Raw genomic sequence first — 20470 nt, forward strand, 5'->3', positions numbered from 1 at the left:
TTCTCTTTGGCTGAGAGAAGATTTGAGTCGAATTCATTCGAGCAGGACCCAGCGAGCACCCTTAAAAACATATAGTTCCCTAGCCTCAACAATTCCCCAAGAGATAAGTGATCAAAAGAAGAACTGCAAATCCCAGCCATTTGTTCCAAATTACTAATGAGAAAAATGCAAATTAAAACAATTCTGAGGTTTCACCTTATAGTCAAAATGATAAAAGAGAGAAATGAGTATTGGGAGGGCTATGGAAAGACAGGCATACTCATGTACAAACAGAACTGTAAATCCAACTATTTTGGAAAATAATTTGGAATTCTGAAAGCACATAAACAAACTATGTAAATAAACAAATAAATATAAATACATATAAACAAATATATACACATAAATAAAAACATAAAATAAACATATAAACTATTTATACCCGTTCCCCTAGTGATACCTATTGGACATGAACCCCAGAGATGTTAAAAACAGAAAGTAAAATGTCATGTATGTTAAAATATTCATAGAGCACTCTTTATGGCATTAAAACGGAAAGAGGGTGCTCATCAACTAGGAAAGGGCTGAAAAAAAAGGGGCCTATGTATGTAATGGAATATTGGACCATAAAAAACAAGGATATGAAAAACTCAGAGAAGCTTGAGAACAACTTGTGAAAAATGATGCAGAGTGAAGGTATGTATATGCTAACAACAATAATAAAAATCCTTTGGGTTTGTTTTAGAGGTAATTGGGGTCAAGTGACTTGCCCAGGGTCACATAGTTATTAAGTATCTGAGGCCCAATTTGAAGTTAGATCCTCCTGACTCCTTGGCAGGCACTCGACCTACTGTACCAATAATAAAAATCAAAACAGCTCTAAAAGGCAATATAGGATCAGAGATCTGGAGCCACAAGGGACCTCAGAAATCATCTAATTCTGCTCCCACATTTTACAGCTGAGGATACTGGGGGCAAGGAGATTAAATGATTTTCTCAAGGTCACACAGATTGATAAGAGTCTCAACTAAAATGCATGTTCTTTAACTCCAAATACAATACTCTCTGCTCTACTATGCTGCCTTTGGATACAAAACTGCTAACTGTAATAGGCAATTCTGGTTTAGCAGAGCAGCCAATAGAACACATTTCTTTCCTCCTAGTAGAGCGGGAGCCTATGGGTAAAGAATGTTGTATACGCTATCAGACTTATTACTCAGAGCCCCTTCCAACTGCTCACTAGATTCCTGCCAGTCTCAATGACCGAACTGGCCAGACTACAACCACATGCAATAATCAAAACAAGATAAGCTACTTTCCTAAGGCAAATTCTTTATCTAAACTGGAGGATCCAGTAGATAAGTGAGATAAACTCCTCGGCTTCCCTACATAAGCCATAGTAAAACATCACCCTACCTCCCAAATCACAGGCAGAGCGAAATCTTGACAGGTCAAAAGCTGTGGCCACATCCCTTGCAGTCAGCTTGATTATGCTATGCATGGCATTCATAAAACGTAGTTTTGTCTCCATGCTGTGATAATAGGAGTCCTGAAAATAACACCACACCACGTCCAGAGAAAAGATATTATTCAGATGGATGACAGACACATTTGCATCTCACAAAAGAAGGTCAAGGTCCAGGTTTAAATCCTGCATGAACCAGGTGTCTTCTCCTTATCAGTTCCATAGGTACACACTTATGCCTGCAAATGAGCCAGCTATCTACCAAATTGTGCCATCGGTCAAAAAGGGAATCATGTGAGAGGGAATGAATGAGTGTAAAACCAGCCCTACAATCAGGAAAAGAAGTCAGAGGCTATTTTCCTGTTGTTCAGTCATGTCTGACTCTTCATGACCCCACTTGGGGTTTTCTTGGCAGAAGATACTAGAGTGGTTTCCGTTACTTTCTCCAGCTTACTTTACAGATGAGGAAACTGAGGTAAACTGGGTTAAGTTACTTGCCCAGGGTCACAGAGTTGGTAAGTGTCTGAGGCCAGATTTGAACTCAGGAAAGTAAGTCTTCCTGACTCCCAGCCCAGCACTCTATCCACTGCACCACCTAACTATCAAAGATATTTTCTATTTATCTTCAAAATAGAAAAACAAGATATGCCATTTATGTTTTATACCATCCATAAGGTATTGGGATGCTGGCATGGTGCAGTAGCACTGCTAATTTCGGTACTTGGTAAAATGGAAAAAATTCTTGATTTGTGCTCAAAGCACCTGGATTCAGATCCTAGCTCCGTCGCTTACTACATGCAAGACTTTTGGCAAATTATTTAACTTCTGTGGATTTCTCTTTTCTCTTCTCTTCTCTATTGGGCCTCTGTATCTCATCCAGGTTGGAAGTGCAGGGGTCTGATTCCAACGCTGATCAGCGTGGAAGTTTTAAATTGCTCTGGTTTTCCAAACTGAGCCAGTCTACCCCTCTTTAGGCAAATTGGTGCTTCACCCTCTTCCACTCCTGAGAATTCACCATACTGTAGCCTGACTAATGTGGGTGTCTGATTGGCTTTGGTGCTGCTGCAATTTAGAGCTCTTAAGCTCAGATGATCCACCGGCCTAAGCCTCCACAGTGGCTGGGATTACCAGATTTATACTCATTCATTCACTCCTAAGTGGTTCCCTTTATGACCAGTGGGATTATTTGGAAGATAGCTGACTCAGTATCAGGTGTAGCCACCACGACAGACTTTCAGTTTCTTCACTGAGAAAATGATGGAGCCACCACCATTTGAGCTCTGAAGCCCCTAAGACTCTCATTATTCTAGAGAAACAAGAAGGCAATCGCTGTCAGCATCTTCCTCCCTTCCCCCTTCCCTCAGCTGCCTACATGTTAATGATTCACTTTTGTACATTAGTAATTTCTCGAACCACTTGCCTAACTCCCCCGTCTTAGCTCTATCCATATGTCGTTAAGGCCTAGGGGAAAGAACAAACTAGAAGGGTGTATATACATTCCACGTGAATAAGGTTCAACAACGGGACTTGCTTTTCAAACTGGACACAAGAAGGCACTGGCCTTTTGTAGGAGGAATAAGGTACGGCCAAAGTAAGGAGTTGGTTCTTCCTCTGTCTAGTTTACAAGCTAAGCCTATGGGACACTGAACTTCAGAAATGAAATTATTTCTGTATTCCAAAATTCACAGGTTAAGTTGTAGACTCAAGGTAAAGCACTACAGTTTAACTTGGCTGTTACTCAATTACTGATTTAGTGACAGCTACTTCCAGGTTCCAGGGGCAAAGTACAAAATCTTCACAATTCCCAGGCTGTCACAACATAAATGAAAAAGTGGCAATCTTCTGGCCAAATCAGATGTTTGGTCCCCTCAGTATATGGGGACTGGAAATCAACTGATCAGAATTTATTAAGCGAGAGGAAGGCTTCAATGACCACTACCAGCAATGTGTCAGTAACTGGGCTACACACTGGGGATATAAAGATGAAATCCAAATAATCTCTGCCCTCAAAGGGACGAGTGCACAACAAGTACATATAAGCAAACAGAAAATAAATACAAAATAATCTTGGGGTGGGAGGGTGCAGTACCAATTAATGGGGTAACCAGGAAAAGCTTCTTTTAGGAAGTGGCATTTGAGTTGAGTCTGAAAGGGAGCTAAGGATTCTGATAAGCAGATATGAAAAAAGAAGGGCATCCCAGACATAAGGGACAGCCTGTGCAAAGTCCCAGAAGTGGGAAACGGGGTGTTGTTCATAGAGAACATTATGTTATGCAGGGCAATTTGGCTGGAATGTACGATCTTTATTAGGAGCCATATGAAATCAGTCTACAAAGACAGGCTGGAGCTAGACTGTGCATGTCAAACAGAGGCACGTCATTTTATCACAGAAGCTTTTCCTCTAGATGTACAGAATAGGAATAACCCTACTAGAAAGAGAACTTAGTACTAGGAATCTTTTTTTTGGAGGCAACTGGTGTTAAGTGACTTGCCCAGGGTCACACAGTTAGTAAGTATATCTGAGGCCAAATTTAAACTCAGATCCTCCTGACTCCAGGGCAGGTGCTCTATCCATTGTGCTGCCTACCTGCCCCACTATGACTCATTTTTAATAACCAACGATGTTCCATGGATCACCTGTTTCCAGTCTTTTCCCCTCCTTTCTATTATTCATCTTGCTTATTACTAGTACCTTACTTACAATGCAAGAATGAAAAGAAAAAGCTGGTTAAAATTCATAGCAACCATTCTGTTACTTGTTTTCAGAGAGGAAAAACGGTTTTTTGAGGGTGCTAGCTTCAAAACTATTCATCCAAATGAAGGTTTTTAGTTACTGATGGATTTCAGTGATCAATGCCATGCTTGGCCTTGATAGAGGTGACAGTCAAGTGGCACATAGTTGTTCGCATGTCGTCTCCCCCATTAGGCCAGGGACTTCTTTTTTCCTTCTTCTGTATTCCCAGAGCTTAGTACAGTGCCTGGCACAAAGTAACTTCTTAAGAAATGCTGGTTGACTTAAGTATACCATGAAAAATTTAGAATGTTAGGCTCTATTGCATGTAGATAGGGCTCATCATTTTTAATCTCAGTATTTTCCCCTCAAGATTGTGGATATTAGAATATCTGAACTGCTGATTCATGTTTTATCCCCACCAGGAGGATGTAAGTTCCTTGAGGGCACAGACTATTTCTGGGTCTTTATATCCTTAGCATTTGGCACAATGCCTTATACTTATTAGGTACTTAATAAATGTGCTTAATCAAACTAATACTTTTTTCAGTCCTACTAGAGACTCCATAGCAATCTTAAGGAATAGGTGACTGGTTATAATTCCATGCCCTTGGGTCTTTTTCAATCACCAAAGTCTCTTAGTAAAAAGTATATAAAACTTGAGATTGGCCACTCTAACATACATTACCTGAAATAAGTCCTGAGCTTTCTTCCCAAAAGCTCGATGGTTCTGATTTGTTCCCTCTTTGACAGCAGATTCCAGGTGTGTGAACAGTGGCCAAACATGATCATTAGCATGCATGACATAGCCATGCAGAGAATATTCACTATCAGACACCAAGTACTTATCAGCCAATTCTGTATTACTGTAACCTGAAAAATAACGTAAATGATTTTGTCATTCCTAAACTGAATAGCTGATGCAAACTTTTCAATAAGAAGAGATTTCTATTTAGCACTACTTGAGACATTAAGACATAACATAGATTATTAACATGGATTACTGCCAATGGTGACATCTAGAGGCATGAACCTTGAATTCAATGCAGACAACAAATTGTGAAGCAACAAATACATTTTTTCTGTCTTTATAACTGTTACCTTAATGTCTTATAAGTGATTATTTGCCTATTTCCCTCAACTGTTGAAAATAGTCTTTCAGATACTTTTACTATCTGGCCCCTTTGAAAATATTTCACTTAACATGCCTGTAGGAATTTTTAGACACCCCTGAAATGCCCACCTACTCTTTTTAAACTTTTGTTCCCACCTATATTGGATCTATGCCCTTTAAGGAAAAATACCATGGGAAGGTATATGTAGATAAAGTCTTTGACCTTTTAATCTCCTTCCTAGATTTTGAAGCAAACTCTTACAGACTTCTTCCTGCAAAGATTTGTAAGACCACATTCTAATAGCTCAAATTACCTTGGTTGGTTTTCTTTAATAATTGAAGTGCTGTGCAGGAATCAAGTAATCTCTCGGTCCCACATACAGATGCATTTATGTGGTCAGCAACATCTTTGGCCTTCAGAAGGACTTTGCCTTTAAGCAGATCAAATACCTTTAGCTTACAGGCCACAAACATTGCCTACACATTAAAAAACAAAAGGACTGGTCTTTAACGAACTATACAGAGGATTTAAAGTAGGGTTTTAAGATTACATTTTTATCTGAATATAGAACAGTTTTCCCTGATAGCACTATGTGTTTTATTTTAAGCATTTAAAAACATTATTTTGAAAAGGGGACCATAGGCTTCACCAGGTTGTCAAAGGGGTCCATGACACAAAAAAGGTAAAGAAATCCTGGTATAAATGATACTCAAGTTTCCTTCAGGTTTCATGCCTATTAAAAAATACAAGTAAGACCAAAATTTAAGTGACTTATTCTGGTTTTACGGAAAGGGCTATTTATTTGGTTGGTAGAATAAAGCAATGTAAAATCAAGGTTAGGTCCCATCTAACTAAACTTTCTTCATCAGATAATACCGGATCTACTCTTTTCCAAAGAGGTAAAGACTATCAACGATTATGGAATAGCAAAACTGCTCCCACGGAGTGAGATCCAGTTGTCAGAGTCAGTGATCTGGTGATAAAAATTTTTAAAAATCAGGACGCCACTGGTTTCCCAGATTCTTTCACTAACCATAAACCCATTTAATTAAATGATGCTGGATTCCTTTGAATGTAATTCAGTGAAGGGCCAAATACTCCTTTTTATCTTTAATAATTTCTAATCAAGTTAGCAAGATTAGGCATGCTCTGTGATTACCTAGAATACTTTAGTAGATATACAAATAATTAATGTCTCAGACAAGTCAAACACAACTGTACCCCTTTAAAACACTGGGTTAGAGTGATAGGATTAACACTTTCTATACTAATTAAACAAGGGTATTTCCTGCAAATACTTATATTTTATTTTGGTGGGGGTGGGAAAGAAATAGAAGTATATCATCTCATCTTACACTGGCATGTTATAAATTATTAATTAAATTATAGAATTAAATTCTATAAATGGCATCTTTCTATGTACAATTCAGCAATCTGATTCCTCTCTCCATCCTTGAACACAAGTCTTACCGTTGGAATAAGACTTCTATGAGAGTTTTAATAATAACCAATCACCAAATAGAACTGGTCTGAAACAAAATGGGTTCTATGAAGAAAATGGGAAGGAGTCAGAGGCTAAAATATTACCCTGAGCACTGACAGACCACTTCATAAAGATTTGAAAAGAATCTGAGTGTTTAGTAGTCATTCTACAAAACTGTTCTAGTTTTTCCTTGTAGGTTATTTCATTACTTGGCTTAAATTTCATTCATGGACATGGTGGCCGACGGATGGGGAGTAGGAAGGCATGGCATTAGTTGGTTATTTTGGGACAAGATTGAGTACTGGGGAAGATGCGGATACGTAAAGCCTTCCTAGATGGACTTTTTGCTAAATGGGAATTCTACTAGCTAAGAGACAGGAGTATGGTGGATGGAGTTATGTAACAGAATTGTGGGTATTCAGAAGACAATGCTGCTTGAACCAGTGCTAAAGTGAAGAGACTTGCTCACTCAACTCAACACTACGAAATGGGGAGTATTTAGGGCTGAACAATGTAATGCCCTATGGCAGATCTGCACAGCTTGGCAGTAGGTAGGGGCCAAAATTAAAATAGGCTAAACTTCTTCGTTCTGCAGATAGGTTTTTAGAGGCTCACTTTGCAAGTAAAGGTATAATTAATGATTAAACTATTTTGCAAATAAACCATATTTTTTAAAAAGGAAATATCAATTAATTACACTGATTACTTAAGATTTTTATTTATCATGAAATTGCTCCTCTCAGATTAGTAACAGACAGATGATGGTTGGTTGCTGTGGTCACATGACAAACAGGAAAGAGCGTGTATCGGTAACCCACTCTCCAAGTTACATGATGGACACAATAGTTACTAGTGGAAGGTGGGTTGAGTGGGGCATGGACAAAGCACTCACTACATCTTTACTTTTTTTTACTTCCTCTACATTTTTCTCAGGCCACCTGAAAGAAATCCTTCGGCAGGCCACAAGCAGCCTGCAGGCCATATGTTGTGCAGGCCTGCTCTATGGTAATGTTTCTTAAGCGAGGGTCCATTAATTTGTTTTTAAACTATTTCAATAATTGTGTTTTGATATAATTAGTTTCTTTTATAATCCTATGTATTTTATTTTGTATATTTAAAAACATTCTGAGGAGTCTATAGGCTTCACCAGACTGCTAAAAAAGGTTAAGAACCCCTGTTTTAGAGGATGCTTACAGGAGTCGGATCACAGGGGGATCCAAAGAGAAGTTCTAAGGGGCGTATTCCAAAACACCACTACATGATCTTAGCTTCTCTTCTAGCAACAGCTAGGAAAGGTTCTATGGAGCAAGGTTTCAATAAGCACAGGACACCTACTCTGACCCAAGCATCCCTTCAGGCAACTGCGTGAACCCCAAATATCTCCACATCAGTACATGTTCAAGCAGCATTGTCTCCTGGATACACACAATTCTATTATATAACTCCATCCACCTTAGCCTTCCTAGATAATAGAATGCCCATTTAGTGATATAGTCCATCCAGGAAGACTTCCTACAGCCACATCTCTCCTCAGCACCCAATCCCGTCCCAAAATAACTAGCTAATGCCAAGCTTTCCTACTCCCCACTTACCCGCCACCAACTCATGTTATCTTGAGTCTCTACCGGTTTGTCTCCTTTTGGGCACATTCCCTTCCTCCCACAATGAATTTCTGTAGGCGCAGCTCTTTGGTAATCAAACAATTGAGACATATGATTTTGGTTTTAAGGTCAAGGTAGAACTTAATCCAATTCACACTTGAAAAAAAAGGTCTGAGAGCAAAAAAGCAAGCAAACAAAAATGCCCATCAGAAATTTACCCTGTTATATCATTTTGAGTACAGTTATATACGTTAAAACTCACTTACCAGGGGACGACTTGCAAAACTGCTTAGATCGCCTTAGAGCTAGGTCCTGCTTTCTCCCTTGTCTATGGTATTAAAATCAAATTGTTGTTTCCATTTTATAAACTCTTGGAAAGATTTTAAACCTTCCATTTTAAAAAGCCTGGTCTGAGATTTTCTTTGCTGGGAATCAGCAAGGGAGACTTTGGAAGAGTGTTTGTGCCACCTTTTTAAAAGAGCTTAATTCTGGGGAAGAGATTGGCAAATGCAGAGTACCTGCTTTGGTTAACTGATTTAGAATGCCTTTTCTTTCCCTTTAAGAAATCTCCTGAGGAAATCTGAGGCAATGGGCTAAGAAAAATGGTGAGCTACATGTTAGGCAAGCTTATCTGTATATGCGGACAGCTTTGGATTTCTACTCTGAGAGCCTAAGGTTTAGCTAATTTTAAGTTACTCTAAATCAAATTTGCATGCTTATTTTTGAGGGCTTTTTTTTCCTGGTTAACCTAAGAGGCATTAGCACAAGAATAAAGTTAACTTGTCTGTGAGTGCCACCCCCCCCCCCCCCCCCCCCCCCCCCGCCCGCCCCCACCCAGGGAAATGAATGACATTTACACTTATGTGTAAAGTGAAGGTCTCCTTCTTAACCACACTATTTAGTTTACAAATTGCCCAAAGGTGACAAAGTTGTGCCTCTTAGCACCTTCTCTAACCACACCCTGAATATAGTGTGAGAGGTGTTGTTTTTTTTAAACTGCTTATTTGCTGTTATTTTTGCTTTTGCTTTTAACTGTGACAGTATAAGCTAAGAGCTATTTAAAGCAAGACTGAGGGCTCTGAGATGCTTTCCCCAAATAAGACTCCATTTATATGTACTACAATAACCACTCAGCTTGAAAATGACTTTTCACCTACTGAGATGGGAATTTTCTCTTTCCACTTTGGCAAGGTCATTAATCAGAAGAAGAAAAAAAATCATGCCGCTAAATACCTTTGAAGCTTTAAAGCCATCCAAAAGCTCTATAAGAGCAGATGGAAATTTAGTCAGGTTTTCCGCGTCCCCTCTGCATTTCACCACAGACTCTCCCATCACGCGTTGGCCTACTTCTTTCTTTCCTAGGCTCCCGGTAGCTCCAGAAGAGAATGCATCGTCACCTTCTAGCTTGTTGGTCACATTTCGTTGAGTAGAATTTGAATTGCCGTATTCTTCATCGCTTAGCACTTCAAAGGTTTCTACTGAAGGGATTGAGTCATGCTTTTCATGATGTATCGCATCTTTAGGGGGTGGATAATACAATTCCATCAACTTTTTGCAAAAGTGGTTCAGTGGGAACCCTACCACATTCAAAAAGTCTCCATGGACATACTCAACTAACATGCCCCCAAGGGCCTGTATGCCATAGCCACCAGCTTTGTCCCTGGGAAAAGGAGAAGAGAAAGACAGAGAAGAGAAATTATAACCCTGTAGGCTGAGAAGCCAAAGCCAATTCTAGAATTTAGTTTCACGCCAAGCAGTTGAGGAATATGAGAATAAAGACAGTTATCCCCACTAATAGGATGGTTTCATACATACAATTATGTATGTATTTGTATAAATATTTTAATTTACAAATAAATGGTTTTGTATAAATGTGTATAATATAGCAATTACAAATATTAAGGAGTTGAATTTAGCTCATGCTGACATTAATTCCAAAGGTAATATGAGCCTGACTAATAATAATCTATTGTAAGAAAGACTTTACTGGACATTCTGTATTTACTAAAGAAGAGTGTTACTTGCTTTGACCTAGGGGTGGATCATGTTTTTATTGTAAATAAGTATTTGGGAATGGCACTGAATGATATGTTTTGTTTTGTTGTGAATGATATGTTTTAGTTCCCTGATTGATTGGATCACACTGTATAATGCTTCTATTTGTTCCAGGATCCATGCCTATTTAGATTATTTGAAGCTAAGTATCCTGGAAAGGGGTGGAGTGTATTGGCAATTAATACGGGACTTTCTTTTAGGTTTTCTCTTTTAGCACTTATTTAATCAAGTGCCCTTGAAGAGTCTGGCCTTTGTTTCTTTGATTGGATCAGGAGTCTTTGACCTCCTTGCCTCAAGGGAAAGCCTGGTTTGCATGGGTTTGAGTCACATGTTTTTGATGCCTGAGTCTTTTTTAGGCCACGGTGGGTTTGAGTTGAATGTTTGTGATGCTTTTAGGTCGGGTGGGTGAGTCGCATGTTGTGATGTCCTTTGACTCTAAACAGAATATATAAACCCTGAGGCTGGCATTTTCCCTTGGGGCTCTCACTCACTGGAAGAGTAGTGCTTAATTCTGGGCAAGCCATTGTACATGCCCCCAGCTTTGCTAACCCAGATGTTGTTTATAATGTCTGTTTATAATGTCTGTTTGTAATTTGTTTGTATTTGCTCTGATGTTCAGGTTGCTGGCTTTTCCTCCTGAACTAAGTGAGTTATATATGTATGTTTGATTAAAGTAAGATTGTTAACCCCTTAAAAAAATAATAATCTATTGTTGGGATAGAAATTTTCTGGCTGTGAGATGAAGGTATCTTTGAAAATTATTATAATGCCACAGCCACTAGCTTATCCTTTATAAGTCAACATTCTTCAAAATGGCAAAGAAATGCTCTAACATACTCTTGTACTGTATTTATACATATGTAATAAAATGAAGAACTGAGGCAATTATATTTTTAAAGAAAGTTTCCCTGTCAGAATCAAAGCTATTACCAAAGCTACTACCAAAGTCAGAAACAGGTCTTTGAATCCCCTCCTTTCATGTTTGAATTTCTTGCCTGCTCTCATTTCCTCTGCTAATTTTCATTGTTATATCGAAATTATTAATTGCCTAAAAGTTTCTTGTGCAATTTATAGTGACCTATCAAAAATCTAAAAAATTCTAATAGTATTTTAGTTTTCTTTGGCAAAATCTGAGCAAGATGACAATAGATGAAGGTCTATGCCAGTTGCACTGTTATGACTAACACCTATTCTTTCTTTTAAGAATTTTTATTTTTCATTAATCTGAATTTAATAAGTTTCAATAAACATGCACATTTCCATATTCAAAGAAAGAAAAATATGCATGTGTACTCTATTACATATAGACTACATTTTAAAGATAAATAATTTTATCTATTTATTCAATAATCATAATTTGAAGGTAATAATATACTCAACATATTAGCTTTAAAGCTGCCCTGCTTATCTGTAGCACCTATTATATGAAGGCAGTTAAGATCTCTATAGAGAAGTAACATAGCATCATGGACAGAAGACTATATTTGAAGTCGAAAACATCTGGACTCAAGTCTTGCCTTAACATATATTACCTGTTATCATATTTCTTGCCTTCTCAACGGATGGAGGAGGGGTGGATGGGTGGGAAAGAATTTGGAACTGAAAATAAAAAGTTTAAAAATAATAATAAAATTAAATGAATGGAGCTGTGTTAATTCTGAACAGGATGAGGCACATTGGCTTTTATAAAACACTTACATGGGTTCTCCACTATGAATGTATTCCCATAAAAGCTCCTCCGACAGGTCAGAAAATTTAACTTTGGTTTCCTCATAGAATTCAAAGACTTCTGTTTCTAGCTGCTTATCTGAAACAAATAAAAATTCTACCTTAAGCCAAGACTTCTATCCTCCATGACAAGAATGAAGAGTAAAGATAATTTTTTGAGATTAAATTTAATAGTTAAAAATTTACAACATTCTACTTCTGTCCAATCCTTTTAAGCTCTGGTTGCCTTAGTTTCCTCATCAGCAAAATGGGGATAATGATTCTGACACTCCCTGTGACAGCCAAATTTACTTCGCTGATGTTCGGCATCCAGATGGTCTCATTGTAAGATAAGCACCATTAGATACTTTATATACAACAACAAACATAAATGGAATTTTAAGCTAGGAAGGAATAAACCACTATAGAAACACAACACTTAAATGTTCCAACTGTCCCGCCCCACCCCCTTCCAATCTCTGGTCTATATAGAAAATGTAGCACTGATCATATTGGACTATAGCATACAGGAAACCACCAAGCATGTTATCTTTGTTGTCATTCAGCCAATAAAACAGTTAAGTCTCTCCATTAAGTCTCTAAATGAATGAACTTCAGGGCAGGGTAAGGCAGGGCAGGGCGGTGGAAGATACCACCAGGTTGATATTTAGAGATTTATGAGATATTTTAGAAAGTCTGAAGAACAATCTCTAAGTAACATATGACTATGACTCAAGTCATTTCTTGGGCCCTCCATCTCTAGTAACTAATTTTTTAAAAAAAATTATTGGCATCTTTGTGTTTTTCTTTCACTTTCACTTTCCAATCCTCACCTTCCCTACCCAGTGAGTCACCCCTTAGAACAAATGATAAAAAAAATTAAAAAAAATTCAGCAAAACTAGCTAACTTGTCATTTTAGTTAGATATTATAGGGAGTGTTCCACACTCACAGCCTCTGCAACCAAGGTAGGGAAGTACCTTCTTTCTTTTTTGTCACTAAGCTTGGTCAATATCAGAGTTAAGTTCCAATTTTTGTTGCTCTTTGCATTGACTTTCACCATTAAAAAAAAAATTTAAAAAGCTATCCCCAGACTTTTTTAAAATCACGTTCACATCACTAATCCTTCAATAAAAAAAAAAGGTAAAAAAATTGGGCCTCTGAAAACACTGTATAATCATATAATCTTCCTTGGGTACATTTTCTATAGTAAAACTTTCTGACTCCACATGAATATACACATATTTATCTGTATGCCTGCATATATGCACACATGCACATACAAATCACACAGCATATATCAAACAGAAGTACCGTGTAAGTTTATGCACGTGCATGTACACAGTGTAATATATGTGTATATAGGTAGTGTCTGTCTATCTATCCATCCCTCCATATGTGTAGATGCATATCTACATGTACACACACCCCCAGGGTACCCCCACAAGGCCTTTAGGCATTTAGTGGATTTTGGAGGCAGCCTATCAAGAACTGCCACCTACTGGTGTCTCAGAGCAGTACGGTTGCATTTTATGATGGTAGTGGTAGTGGTGAAGGCCTGAACCATGATTTTATTTGTATAGGGAACAGCCCACTATGTAAACTCTTTCTGCTAATGTTGATTGATACACCACTCTGCACTGTACAGGCTTGGAGAGTTGCCTGGGACAATGACAGGTGAACTGACTTTCCCAGGGTCACATAGCCAGTATATGTCAGAGGGGACTTGAACCCACATCCTCTTGGTTCTGAGGCCAGTTCTATGCTGCCTTTCCTAAGCTGCCTTTCACAGAACTTGGAGCATTACTTAGTATCAAATGCTTTATCTGTTTCATATTTTGTCATTGTATAAAAGGGCAAAAAAACCCTATTCCCTAGACATATAATAGTACGAAAATGGTTTGGTTGGTGAAGGCATGAATTTAGATTCACTTATTATTTGAGACCTTAGAGATATGATCAAGTCATGTAACCACAGGAGATACACATGCCAAGGAAATCCTTGCTGTAATCCTGACTCATTTCTGCTAATAATGAAAATAATAACTGGCTTATAAATATCAGCTACTTTATCCTCAACTTTTAAATAAATTTTAACATTATTATTCAAAGTTTTGAATTCTAAATTCTATCCCTCCCTCTCTTCCTCCCCTCCTTGAGATGGTAAGCAATCAGATACAGGTTCTACATGTGCAATTATGCAAAATATTTCCATATTAGTCATTTTGTACAAGATGACTTGAATAAAAGAAAAAAAATAAAGTGGAAAAAATAGAATGCTTTAGTCTATATTCAATCCATATCAGTTCTTTCTCTGGAGGCAGACAGTATGCTTCATCATTAGTTCTCTGGCATTATTTTGGATCATTATATTGCTGAGAATAGCTAAGTCACTCCAATTCTTCATATAATACCCAACTTCTTTTTAAAGAAAATGGGTGAGATAGAGGACTTACCAATAGAAATGAGGGGGGAAAAAAGGAGAGAAATCATTTGAAATGTGCACAGAAGAGAAGATACAGAATAGAAGGACAGGTATAAAACTAATGTTGAATTTATTGTATCCTTTAAAAAATGGAAACTGCATAAGAAATTTGTGATTATACGCAGAATCCTCTTTTTCTGTTCTTTTGTGTGTATTTTGTTGTTTTGTCGTTTCCCTCGTAACCCCGTTTGGGGTTTTCTTGGCAGAGATACTGGAGTGGTCCGGCATTTCCTTCTCCACCTCATTTTACAGATTACAAAACTGAGGTAAGCAGGATTAAGTGATGTGTCCAGGGTTACGTAACTGGGAAGTGTCTGAGGCCAGATTTGAACCCAGGAAGATGAGTCTTCCTGACTCCAGGCCCAGTGCTCTATCCACTTCACCAGCTACCTGCCCTCTGTGTATATAGAAACACTCATATTTGATGTGTTAATTACAGAACAATAAAAATATTTTTTTTTATTTGGTTTTCAGCATTGATTTTCACAACAGTTTGAATTACAAATTTTCTCCCCATTTCTGCCCTCCCCCCCACTCCAAGATGGCGTATATTCTGGTTGCCCTGTTCCCCAGTCAGCCCTCCCCTCTATCACCCCCCTCCCCTCTCATCCCCTTTTCCCTTCCTTTCTTGTAGGGCAAGATAAATTTCTACACCCCATTGCCTGTGTATCTTATTTTTTAGTTGCATACCAAAAAGTTTTTTTGTTTTTGAACATCTGATTTTAAAACTTTGAGTTCCAAATTCCCTTCCCTCTTCCCTTCCCACCCACCCTCCCTAAGAAGTTGAGCAATTCAACCTAGGCCACACATGTATTATTATGTATAACCCTTCCACAATATTCATGTTGTGAAAGGCTAACTACATTTTGCTCCTTCCCAACCCATCCCGCTTTATTGAATTTTCTTCCTTGACCCTGTCCCCTTTCCAAAGTGTTTGTTTTGATTACCTCCACCCCCATCTGCCCTCCACTCCATCATCCCCCCCCCCCCCCCCCCCCGCCTTTTATTTTTTTTTTATCTTCCTCCCTCTTCTTTCCTGTGGGGTAAGATACCCAACTGAGTATGTATGGTATTCCCCCTCAGGCCAAATCTGATGAGAGCAAGGTTCACTCATTCCCCCCTCACCTGCCCACTCCCCTCCTCTCCTAGAACTGCTTCCTCTTGCCACCTTTATGGGAGATAATCCACCCCATTTTATCTCTCCCTATCTCCCTCTCTCAGTAAGTTACTCTCTCATCCCTTAATTTCATTTTATTTCTTTTAGCTATCTTCCCTTCATCCTCAACTCACCCTGTGTCTGCTCTCTTTCTTTTACATATATATATATACACATACATACACATACATACATATACACATAGATACATGCATACATACACATTCACTTATATATATACATAAACATATATATATGCATATATATATATATATGCATATTCCCTTCAACTACCCTAATACTGAGGTCTCATGAATCATACTCATCATCTTTCCATGTAGGAATGTAAACAAAACAGTTCAACTTTAGTAAGTCCCTTGCAATTTCCGTTTCTTGATTACCTTTTCATGCTTCTCTTGATTCTTGTGTTTGAAAGTCAAATTTTCTATTCAGTTCTGGTCTTTTCACTGAGAAAGCTTGAAAGTCCTCCATTTTATTGAAAGTCCATATTTTGCCTTGGAACATGATACTCAGTTTTGCTAGGTAGGTGATTCTAGGTTTTAATCCTAGCTCCATTGACCTCCGGAATATCGCATTCCAAGCCCTTCGATCTCTTAATGTAGAAGCTGCCAGGTCTTGGGTTATTCTGATTGGGTTTCCACAATATTCAAATTGTTTCTTTCTGGCTGCTTGCAGTATTTTCTCCTTGATCTGGGAGCTCTGGAATTTGGCAACAATATTCCTAGGAGATTTCTTTTTGGGATCTATTTGCGGAGGCGATCAATGGATTCTTTCAATTTCTATTTTGCCCTGTGGCTCTAGAATATCAGGGCAGTTCTCCTTGATAATTTCCTGAAAGATGGTATCTAGGCTCTTTTTTTGATCATGGCTTTCAGGTAGTCCAATAATTTTTAAATTATCTCTCCTGGATCTATTTTCCAGGTCAGTGGTTTTTCCAAGGAGATATTTCACATTGTCTTCCATTTTTTCATTCCTCTGGTTCTGTTTTATAATATCCTGATTTCTCATAAAGTCACTAGCTTCCACTTGCTCCAATCTAATTTTTAAAGTAGTATTTTCTTCAGTGGTCTTTTGGACCTCCTTTTCCATTTGGCTAATTCTGCCTTTCAAGGAATTCTTCTCCTCATTGGCTTTTTGGAGCTCTTTTGCCATTTGAGTTAGTCTATTTTGTAAGGTGTTGTTTTCTTCAGTGTATTTTTCAGTATTTTTTTGGGTCTCCTTTAGCAAGTCATTGACTTGTTTTTCATGGTTTTCTTGCATCCTTCTTATTTCTCTTCCCAATTTTTCCTCTACTTCTCTAACTTGCTTTTCCAAATTCTTTTTGAGTTCTTCTATGGCCTGGGGCCAGTTCATGTTTTTCTTGGAGGCTTTTGTTGTAGGCTCTATGACTTTGTTGTCTTCTTTAGGCTGTATGTTTTGGTCTTCTTTGTCACCAAAGAAAGAATCCAAAGTCTGAGACTGAATCTGGGTGCGTTTTCGCGTCCTGGCCATATTCCCAACCAACTAACTTGACCCTTGAGTTTTTCAGTGGGGTATGACTGCTTGTAGATTACAGAGTTCTATGTTCTACGTTTGGGGGGGAGGTGCCAGCTCTGTCAGAGCCGCACTCCTCCTTCCCCAAGGACTCCCAGTCCAGACTGGGCTCAGATCTTCGGCAGGCTGTGCACCCCTGCTGAGATCCGCCACTTAATTCCCCCCACCAGGTGGGCCTGGAGCCGGAAGTAACAACAGCTGTAGCTGCCCCACCTCCGCTGCCCCCGGGGCTGGAAGCCGAACCGCGAACTCCTTCCACTCCCGCAGCTTTTCCCACTAACCTTCTCCGCAGTCTTTGGTGTTGTGGGTCGAGGGGTCTGGTAACTGCTCACGTATTCAGGGCGCTAGGGCCCCCTCCGCCCGGTTTCTGGTCTGGATCGTCCACGCCGCTCAGGCTGGGCTCTGCTCCACTCCGTTCCCAGCTCCCAGCTCCCAGCTCCCAGCTCCGTGTGGAATAGAGCTCACCCAGAGACCATCCGGGCTGTCCTGGGCTGGAGCCCTGCTTCCCTCTGCTGTTCTGTGGGTTCTGCCGTTCTAGAATTGGTTCAGAGCCATTTTTATAGGTTTTTGGAGGGACTCGGGTACGGAGCTCACTCTAGTCCGTGCTTACCAGCCGCCATCTTGGCTCCGCCCCAAAAAGATGAGTCTTCCTGACTCCAGGCCCAGTGCTCTATCCACTTCACCAGCTACCTGCCCTCTGTGTATATAGAAACACTCATATTTGATGTGTTAATTACAGAACAATAAAAATATTTTTTAAAAAATCATTCACAGAGCAAATATTTTTAAATGACCTCTAGGTAACTTTTGGTGTTTGAAGGAAGAGTCGGATGACCTGGATCCAAATTCAGGCTCTGATATTTCGCTACTTGTGTTGTAAGTTTAGGCAAGTCACAAACTCATTAACCTTAGTAAGTCAATCAGCAATCATTTATCAAGTACTTATTATGTGCTAGGCACTCTACTGAGGACTGAGAATAAAAAAAAGGCAAAAACATAGTCCCTGCTTTCAAGAAGCTCACACTCTAATGGAGAGAGACAATGTAAATGGGAGGGAATCTCAGAGGGAAGGCACTGTTGGGAAGGACCCCTGCATAAGGCAGGTGAAGAATCAGGGACGCCAGAAAGCACAGAAGAGAAGGTAGAACTTTCCAGGAATGGGGGACGACCGGGAAAAGGCTTAGAGGAGCAAATGGACTGTCATGTGTGAGGAATAGCAAGCAGTGTGGATCTTAGATCTATGGAGGGAGGAAAGTATAAGAAGAAGAGAAAGCTAGGAAGGGCCAGGTCTTAAAAGTCAAACAGAGGATTTTATCAGTATTTGATCATGAAGGAAAAGGGGAGCTAACGGAGTTTCCTGAATTGGGTCTGACACAGACCTATACTTTGGGAAAATTACTTTGGTGACGAAGTGAACAGAATGTGGTAGGGAGACCAATCAGAAGGCTCTTGAGATAGCCCAAGAGAGGAGGCCTAGGAGAGCTGTTGTGAAGACAGAAGTGACAAGAGTTGGCAACGAACTGGGTATGTCTGGATTAAGTACAAGAGAGGGTGACACCAAGGTCTCAAGCACGACTGACCAGAGAGATGGTGGTGCTCTTAACAGTAATTATGCTGTGCAGTCGTGTCTGACTCTTCATGACCCCACTGGGGTTTTTCGTGACCAAGATACTGGAATGGTTTGCCATTTCCTTCTCCAGCTTGCTTTACAGATGAGGAAACTGAGGCTAAACAGGGTTAAGTGACTTGCCCAGGGTCACACAGTTAGGGAAGTACCTGAGACTGGATTTGAACTCAGGAAGATGAGTCTTCCTGACTTCAGGCCCAGCACACTAACCACTGTGCACCCAGCTGCTCCCTTAACAGTAACAAGGAAACAGATTAGAGCACAGGGGTTGGGAAGGGGAAAAGGATGATGACAGATCTGTTCTGGACACAGTTAAGTTTGAGATTCTATGACAGATCCAGTTTGAGATGTCCAAGAAGCAGGTCGTGATGTGAGGCTGGAGGTCTGCACAGAAGCAGGGATCAACAGACGGAACTGGAAAACAAAACTAGAGGACTCCTTGTCAGGTATGATGCAGAAGGGGTTGCTTTTGGGTCTGAATTGGACAAGATGGCTGCTGAGGTCTCTTGGAACTCTATTTTAAAATGATAACTGAACCCACTGGAGCCGATGAGATCACTAAGTGAGACAGCACAAGAGAAAATGGCCCAGGACAGAGTCTTGTATACGCTCACAATTAGTAGGCATGACCTAGAGGAAAACCCAGCAAAGGAGACAGAGGAGCAGCCAGACACGCGTGGCAGCTAGGTGGCGCAACGGATAAAGAATAAGCCCTGGAGTCAGGAAGACTCGAGTTCAAATCTGGCTTCAGACACTTACTAGCTGTGCGACTGAGTGAGTCACTTAACTTCTGTTTGCCTCAGTTTCCTCATCTGTAAAATGCAGATAATAATAACATCTACCTCCCCAGGTTGTGGTGAGGATGATGAGACATTTGTAAAGTACCAGCTAAATGCAAGTGATTATAATTTGGAGAACCAGGAGAGGGCAGTGTCATAAAGACCTAGAGAGGAGAGAGAGTATCCAGGAGAAGACTGAGAAAAAGTCATTGGATTTGTCAGTAAAGAGATTAATGGTAACTTTGAAGAGACAGCATCAGTAAACCAGGGACAATGATACAAGCACAGCCTCCTTCACTGGGCTATTAAATAAAACAACTGTTAACTGGCAAAGAGGCAGTGTGGTTTAGTGGATAGAGGGCTGAAGTTGGAGTTAGGAAGACCTGGGTTCAAATCCTGCCTCAAATACTAGCTATGTGACCCTGTACAAGTCACTTAACTGTTTCCTCAGCTACAATGAAGGGTTGGCTCGGATGGCCTCTAAGGTCCCTGCCTTTTCTAAATCCATTATCCCATGATCTACAGTCCTATGAAATAAAAGTGAAATATTACCTTTACTGCTGCAATGAACGATTGCTACTCCAGTAAACACACTGTGTATTTTTCCATTTAACCTACAAGATAAATATGGTGTCACACATTTCTTATTTTTCATACCAAAGTCCTGAAAAAAAAGCATCTTCTTCTCTAGCTGAAAAATAGCCAAGAAAAATCACATTTACTAAATACATCTA

At 39.5% G+C, this 20470-nt stretch overlaps 1 protein-coding gene across 1 annotated transcript in view; it reads right to left on the minus strand.

Moving 5' to 3' along the window:
* Positions 1-20470, minus strand: part of LOC118837248 (probable bifunctional dTTP/UTP pyrophosphatase/methyltransferase protein) — a 51423-nt gene that overhangs the window by 14898 nt on the left and 16055 nt on the right. Inside the window, exons 5-10 of the mRNA XM_036744164.1 lie at positions 20289-20350; positions 12128-12236; positions 9608-10034; positions 5604-5766; positions 4864-5048; positions 1396-1528 (exon numbers count right to left, since the gene is read on the minus strand). Of these exons, the coding sequence (XP_036600059.1) occupies positions 1396-1528; positions 4864-5048; positions 5604-5766; positions 9608-10034; positions 12128-12236; positions 20289-20350 (1079 nt within the window). The remainder of the gene's footprint in view (positions 1-1395; positions 1529-4863; positions 5049-5603; positions 5767-9607; positions 10035-12127; positions 12237-20288; positions 20351-20470) is intronic.

This window comes from Trichosurus vulpecula, chromosome 2 (assembly GCF_011100635.1).
Source record: "Trichosurus vulpecula isolate mTriVul1 chromosome 2, mTriVul1.pri, whole genome shotgun sequence".
NCBI lineage: Eukaryota > Metazoa > Chordata > Mammalia > Diprotodontia > Phalangeridae > Trichosurus > Trichosurus vulpecula.